At 33.8% G+C, this 8,346-nt stretch overlaps 1 protein-coding gene across 1 annotated transcript; it reads left to right on the top strand.

The window, feature by feature from the left end:
- The first annotated feature begins 251 nt into the window (after positions 1 to 251).
- LOC105457197 (cysteine--tRNA ligase, cytoplasmic) lies at positions 252 to 4,720 on the top strand. Its single transcript, XM_011701716.1, has 10 exons — positions 252 to 418; positions 632 to 819; positions 992 to 1,334; positions 1,603 to 1,743; positions 1,819 to 2,029; positions 2,119 to 2,594; positions 2,759 to 2,903; positions 2,975 to 3,183; positions 3,598 to 3,972; positions 4,091 to 4,720. The coding sequence occupies exons 2-10, from the start codon at positions 641 to 643 to the stop codon at positions 4,220 to 4,222; spliced, it is 2,211 nt and encodes a 736-aa protein (XP_011700018.1). The 5' UTR covers positions 252 to 418; positions 632 to 640; the 3' UTR covers positions 4,223 to 4,720.
- The last annotated feature ends 3,626 nt before the right edge of the window (positions 4,721 to 8,346 follow it).

Here is an 8,346-nt window from a genome sequence, read left to right as displayed (position 1 = left end):
ATTCTTTTATCTCTAATCGAGTAACTTAATCAATGCGTCGCGCGGCAAATGATGCAATAAAATGGAATATTTTGGTTGATTAATTCATGACGCGATGAATGAACGCGACGCGTGACGCGCTCAGTGGGAACGCACCTTAATCGATTACGATTGGACAATTTCTACGTCCCGAAACACAGTAGATACATTTCCGAACGCAGTCTTGGCAGTTGGCAGTAGTAATAATAAGTTGGCAATGCTGGGCAATGCTTGGCACGGTTGATGTATACCTTCTTTCCAATAACGTCATCCAAACTACGTGTCGTGGTATGTCGGACACGTGATATCGGATGGATTTTAATTCAATTTTTCTGAAGTGTTTTCTGAAGAATTTTCGAAGTTTTCCTTAGCTTAATTTTCAAAAGACTGCGTTGAAAAGGTAAACCAAATCAGTCGTGAATTAATAACAGCGATTGATGTTTTTTTTTTACTGTAATTGGTTTCCTAAATATTTTGGGAGAGCGCATCCTGGTGCACTCTCGGATTATTAAGACAAATGTGTTTTGATTAATCTTATGAGCCGCGAAAAAAAATGTAATTTTCCAATTTTTTTAATTTTCACCAAAGAAGCAACGTTTTGGATTTTCTCCAGGAATTAGAAATGGCAAAGAGGACACAACCAGGTTGGCAGCTGCCAGATAGGAAGGACGCCACGGTGCTGCGATTATACAACAGTTTGACCAGAGAAAAGGAGATATTTGTCCCACAGTTTGGAAATCGCGTTCTGTGGTACAGTTGTGGACCTACTGTTTATGATGCATCGCACATGGGCCATGCAAGGTATATCTGAATACAATCTTTAACGAGCATCTATCTCATTTGACACAACAGAGATTTCATGGAACAATTTTACTTCGCATATTTTTTGATATTTTATTTTATGGTTAAACGTATGTATGTCTTTCTGGACGTATAAATGAAGATATTTATGATTCTTTTTTTTTTTTTGCAGAGCATATATATCTTTGGATATTCTGCGTCGTGTACTGTCAGACTATTTTGGCTATGATGTCTTATATGTGATGAACATTACTGATATAGATGATAAGATTATAAAAAGAGCAAGGCAAAATTATTTGTATGAAAAATACCTGGAAGAAAATCATGGCCTTAATAATGTACTAGATGACGCTAAAGAAATAATGTCTAAATTTGAAGATGTTGTACGAACTACAAGTAGTGCTGATAAGAAGTGCATGTTGGAAAAAATGCTGTATAAAATAACGGCAGCCATTGAAGATCTGCAGAAGGCAGTGAAAGAGAAGGATGAAAAGAAGATTGCAGAATTTCAAGAAGTAAGTGTTGCATGAGATATATGTGTGTGTGTGTGTGTGTGTGTGTGTGTGTGTGTATATGTATGGTTGTGTTTGCTTTGGCGTTTACAGCGCTCACATCATTTTATCCTTGTTGTTTACCAAATGTTAAACAAGGACAAATGATGGTTATAAGCGCTGTAAGCTTCAAATCGAACGCAGCCTATATATATATATATATATATATGATAAAGAATTAAATTCTCTTAAATTATTGTATGTAAAGTATGAATAATTTTTATGTACATAGGCATTATTGAGAGAGGCTAGAGATCCTTTAGCCAATTGGTTAGACGAGATAAAAGGTAGCACTATCACGGAACACTCCATATTTAATAAATTATCGCAACATTGGGAAGCTGAATTTCATAAAGATATGGATGCTTTAAACGTAAGATTTGAATATTTTTATTGTTTTTCAGCCAAGCTTGGTTTTCTGTAACCATTACTGTCGCAACTCTTTTAGATATTGAAACCAAACGTGCTCACAAGAGTTAGCGAATATATACCCGAGATAATAACATTTGTACAACGAATAATAGACAACGGACTTGCTTACGAAAGTAATGGATCGGTATATTTTGACGTGGGCAAGTTTGATAAACAAGAGAAACATTCTTACGCTAAGCTTGTACCCGAAGCGTACGGCGATACGTCAAGCTTAGAAGAGGGAGAAGGTAAGTTTGTGTTATTACTTGTCACACTTGATTCTTTAAAATTTATTTTTTAAAATTAAATTAACTGATTTATTTATTATTTTATCAAGGCGATTTGAGCACTACTGCAGATAAGCTCTCTGAGAAGAGATCGGTGACGGACTTTGCGCTCTGGAAAAGTTCAAAGGCAGGTGAGCCCTGGTGGAATAGTCCTTGGGGCAAAGGACGTCCAGGATGGCATATTGAATGCTCGGTTATGGCGTCTGCAATTTGCGGAGAGAGCTTGGACATCCATACAGGCGGGGTAGATCTGAAATTTCCCCATCACGATAACGAACTCGCGCAAGCGGAAGCGTATTTCGACAATTCACATTGGGTCAGGTATTTCTTGCACTCCGGCCACTTGACCATAGCTGGCTGCAAGATGTCGAAGTCGCTGAAGAACTTTGTAACGATACAAGATGCTTTAAAGAAATATTCGAGCAGGCAGCTCAGATTTGCCTTTCTTCTGCATTCATGGAAAGATACGTTAGATTACAGTGACAATACTATGAATATGGCTATACAATATGAAAAATTTCTTAACGTGAGTACAACATTTTCGTATACATGTCATAAAATATATATTTTGGCACGACATTATTATTATTATTATTATACGGTGGGCTTAAAAATATATATATTTAAAATCTTTATAGTATATATTTTTAGGTTTATATATAGAAAATAAAATTACTTTTATTTTTCCAGGAATTCTTTTTAAATGTAAAATGTAGAATTAGAAGTTTGGGAACGTCTACTACTATCAACAGTTTTATTAAGTGGTCTTACTCCGAAATAGAACTCGATAAAAAATTTCATCTTGCAAAGCATTCTATACATAAAGCATTATGCGGTAAGTCTTGATTGTTTTTTAATTAGTGATAGATCTAGATGTGTATTGCTAAAAAGATGTATTTATTGCAGACAATATCGATACGAGGACTGTTCTCGATTTAATACGAGAGCTCGTGGCAAATTGCAACGTGTACATGAGTCAAAGTAAAAATCCAAATACACTTCTTCTTAGGGATATCGCCGTGTATATTACGAAGATGTTTGTTATATTTGGGACTATTTCCTCTTCATACGATTCAATCGGATTTCCAATTGACGATGAGGCAGTCAGTACAAATGTAAGATCAACAGCAAATTATAAAGCAAATTCTCTCTTAGGTCGACAAATTTAATGCATGTAACTATTTCGTGTACAAGTTTTGTGTTGTCTTTTCTTCGAAGTTTCAATTTTTGTATAACATAAATTAGCCTTTGAAATACAAGTTTGCAACTACAATTTGGTCCAAAGAGCCCGAAATTTGAATAGAAATTGATTGTGTAAATCTCCTCTCGAAATATTTCTTGATAACTTTGAAGAGATTTTTTAATGCATATTCCAAATTTTGCGTTAGTCCTTATCTATTTATTTTGAAACGAGAGATAATTAAATATAAATGTATATAAATATAGATATTTTAAAACGCAATTTTAAATAAAATAATGTAATTATAATGTAGTTATAACATAGTTTTTTTTATATATTCTGTGATCAGGTTGAAGAGACTGTTATGCCGTATCTTGAAATTCTGGCGAATTTCCGGGAGAAAGTCCGAAATTGTGCGAAAACCTTGAAGGCAAACGATATCTTGCAAGAGTGCGATCGATTACGCGATGATATTTTGCCGAACGTTGGTGTGCGGTTGGAAGACGACAATGAAGGGGATTGTAAAGTAAAATTAGTTAACAGGGAAGAGTTGTTGAGGGAAAAAGAAATTAAGAAGAAATTAGAACTTGAGAAAACCTTAGAGAAGAAGAAAAGAAAAGCGGAGGCTGCTGTCGCGGCAGCAGTAAAAGAAGCACAGAAAAGAATATCGCCAAGTGATATGTTCAGATTGGAGAAAGACAAATATTCGCAATTTGATGATAAGGTAAATATTACTCTTGTTGCAATTATTTTATATAGTTATTAATTATTATATCTGAAATTTATATTGCATTGAATTCATATTCTCGTTTTATGTACTTTTTTTAAATATTTCTATGCAGGGATTGCCGACGCACGATGCTGAAGGTAAAGAAATTAGCAAAGGCTTACTCAAGAAGTTGCAAAAGTTACAGCAAGCGCAGGAAAAGAAATATAACGAATATTTAGCTTCCACGCAAAATGGTCACTTATAAGATCCTTACATGTAAGAAATTATCTTGATTTATTTATGAAGTTGTATAATACTTCAATAACTAAATGTCTCTTTCGCATTACAAAGAATAATAATAATTTTCTTTCTTGAAAGTATTGAAGAATATCTAAATTACGTTGATGATCTATATATGATATGTCAATATAATGTCAAATGAGTCTGAATATATATCTAATATTTGAATTAATTGATACGAAACTCTTTCTAAAGCTTTGTTCTAAAAGCTTTGGCTGTAAGAGATTAAATTTAAACGCGATTTCTTATCAGTATCTTTTCTCTATGATTAAGTATTTTTAGTTATTGTCGTTAAACTGTTTAAAATTATTTTGTAATCTATTTATTGTATTGCCTCGAATTAATATAGGAATTCCAATATCGTAATTTATCATTATTAAGGTGAGCCAATTTTATAAGGTTTTGTGTATTTGTAATGCCTATTACAATAAATGTGTGTGACTTCATATTAAGTTTTACTGAATTTATGTGTATATTATTTATACATAAAGTTTATCGTGAGATCAGTAAATATATATATGTATACATATGTATATGTATATATGTATATATATATACGTTCAGCACTTTTAAAAGGAGGACCGGTAAATAATACCAAATTCTGCTTTACGATGGAACCTAAACTAATCTTTAAAAATCCTTCTTTAGGCCTTAATAAATACGAAAATATAATCATCATTTATCCCCAGTCCACACAATTTGTAACTGCTATACAATTTTGGAATAATACTGTATATAACAAATATTTCGTAATATTTATATCACAGCATATTAACCTTACAATACTTGCGTAGCTTTTTTAACGTAATTATTTTTTAGGTATTTCACACTCTAATATTATATCTCAATTTTCATTGTCCTCTTTGAAAATTTACATTTAGTTAAAAAAAGGATAATTAAATAAAGAATATCCTATATATCTTTTAGATAAAAATAAGTTCTTTTTTAAAACAACTTTCGTAAAACAATTTCTGCAGTATTCGATAAAAAAAATTTACTCTGTAACTTTAGTAGACTTCCAAGATTATATTTTACACTTCACACGAATAGAGTTAAATATCAATTGATTTCAAAGATTCGAACGAGGAATAAATAAAATACAGAATGTGGCGCGTGTATATAACATAATGCAAAACTTTCGTGCCACAGATATTAATAAGAAATAGAAAAAATTAATGAGGATGTTACAGCAAAATTAATAGGAATATTATAACAAGGATTAAATAAGTAGATGTATAGCGCGTGTACAACAAAGCTTTTGTTCAATCATTACTTCGCAAGGCCAATCGCTATCGCAGTGTCACATTATTGACTTTCGATTTTTCGGCCCAAAATAATTGAGAAGATGTTCCTCGTAACCATCTGGCATAATCAAATAGCGATGCAGCTGTTAATATGCCGGAACATCGGCGTGTCCAATTAATTATTACGTATAATTATGCGTGAGCGATCGGCCGACGCAAACAAGTCAGGATTATCGAGATCCGAGATCCACGAGTTGAAATCGCGAATTGCGAGAGCGATCTCTGATCTGCAGCGGAATTTCTCTATCGCGTGCGAGGTGCAGGCGCATGTTATTCGCTCGTATTCAGCTTATCTCTGCAAACCCGTTAAACTTCAAAGCGTTAATTAACGAATAATATTTAATTTAGATTTACTTGAGAAACACGAAAGGATCAATAAAGATCGACAATGCAGAAATTCTACCGTGGTTGTTTGCGCATTCGATATTCGGGCGTTCCTTTTAATTTAAAAGTTAAAACGCAGGCCAGGCTAATATTGGCACAAGTGATATTATTCCAGAAAATATATTATTTCGCAAAATACCACCTGCTATCTTGTTGTTAAAACGCACCTTTGGCTTCTGCTACATCATCGATGCACGATTGATTTATGTACAAGGTTGCAAAAGATCAAGCTAATTACAGAGCGATTACTTAAAATAATTTATTAAAATAGATTGAGCTGTTAAGATTCAGTTTGTGAATTTTGCGATTTTTACAACTCCTTATCTCACCTCAAAAATCGTTTCGATAAAAATAATAATTATGATACAATAATTATATCATAAAAATTGTATCATTATTAAACTCGCTAAAACTTTCTGTATATAAACTAACATTTTTACAAAAATTTTTTCGATATTATTAGATATTTAAAAAAAACTTGAAAGTTTACGCATTTTGTCATATGTGATATGAAAAAAAGTTTTGACACTCTGAAGTATATATTAGACAAATACTGACCTGAAAATAATTATGTTAAATCGTGAAAATAATTATATAGACTGTTCAAATGATAATGCTGCAAAAAGTTTTGACATTCTAGCAATTAGTTTGAGTGTCCAATATAATTATTTCGATATAACATAATTATTTCCAGAGCTGTAGCTAGTTAAATTTTTAGATAAATAATTTTTAAATCAATAAAATCGTTCTTTCAATACTGAACCACTTGCGAAATCCGTAGAATCACGTAAATTATCATTCCAGGACATCTCGAGCAATCATCAGACGTCAATCGCGGGAGACGGATCGAGAAATAATGACAATTTATGAGCGACAGTTTCGTCGGGTTTTCCTCGGTTCTGGATTCATCATTTCGTAGATCCCGAACGAAGGATTCGTTGGCGCGGTTTGGGACAGCGTCCCGATATGCGATACCTGGTGCATCCCGGTGTCAATCATAACTCAGGATCCTCGGGATTTCGGGATGCACGGCGCGCTCGAATTTTCCGCTAAAAAAAAATGTACGTGTCCGCGCGAGGACGGAGAAGGATGGGGGTCAAGCCACGCATGGGTGAAGAGTATGTTTGCTTTTTCACACCTCTCTTAACTTCATATTCGATAGCACGTATTTTTTCTTTTTTGTCATGCAACCGTCATGTATTGTTAACGTTTTTGACTCTCGTTTCTTTTTCTTTTTTTTCTATACGCTGCCTGCCAATAACGACGGCAAGAAGAGGAACGAGTCGACGCAATTTTACGGGGCTTATCATCCTCGAAAGTCTAATAAAGACTATTTTAGGGAATTATTTGTACTAAATTATCTTTAGTAAAAAAAATTTGATTTAACTAGATATATGTTCATTAATTTTAAAGTTAACGTTCAAATTTATTTTTATTTATAAATAGTTGATGAAAGGTATAAACTCGAATTTGAAATACCAAAATTAATATCTTTTTTGCTCCGTTAAAGATAGATTTTTACCAAAAAAATTGATAGTTTCCTTTAAATTGGCGTCATTTTATTTTTCACTTCCTCTTTTTCCGCGTTGATTAGCATGAAAAGAATACGTGAGTTATGAACGTTGTTATAATATTAGAGAAACAAATTAAATTTTTTTTATAAGATTCTTATAAATAAGTATAATAATATAATTTTATAATGATAATTTTATTAAGTACAATGATAGAAAATTAAAAAGGAAAAATGGTGCGTTATAAAACTGTCAATATAAAGTTTCGACAAGAAAACTTTGCGATTCTAAGGGAAGGAACTCGGTACAATGCTTCGTTAACGAACGCGCGTGCAATGTCGATGACACAAATATGTAAGCGAACATGACGCGAGATGTATCGCATCATTAAACTTTCTCGATTAAGAACGAAAACGTTTCCGCGGGAGGAGTTTAAATGCCAGCTTCGTTCCAGTCCGGAAACATAATTTTGTAATCGAGAGGGTGGGCAGGCCGGTCGGCGCTTTCCCCGATTATTCCGACGTGTTTTCGGGGGCTTGGGCATCGTTATTATCGGATACGATGCGTATTTTACGGCGAGTTGGAAAAGCGAGTGACGGGTCGACCTGTTCGCCTGCCTCGGGTTTTCACTGCTTTTGAATATGGGATGAATATCGGCTCGCTTCGCGCCGCGAGTCGAGCATTATATCGCCTTCGCATTTACGAAGCTGTCACTGTCGGCCTGACGCCCGCTCGTTATGAAAGGGGTATTATGTTTTAATAATGGACAGCATCGCGCGTCAAATTCATCCGGTCGAATGAAAACGCGTAACATTTATTTTGTTCGACCAGTTTCGAATCGCATCGGCACGATATGCTGATGTATATGCGCGTACATCAAACGTGAATGT

The sequence above is a fragment of the Wasmannia auropunctata genome, unplaced genomic scaffold (assembly GCF_000956235.1).
Source record: "Wasmannia auropunctata unplaced genomic scaffold, wasmannia.A_1.0 LD335343.1, whole genome shotgun sequence".
Taxonomy (NCBI): domain Eukaryota; kingdom Metazoa; phylum Arthropoda; class Insecta; order Hymenoptera; family Formicidae; genus Wasmannia; species Wasmannia auropunctata.
Note: the sequence above shows the minus strand (reverse complement) of the source record. Positions and strands in the feature narration are given on the sequence as shown.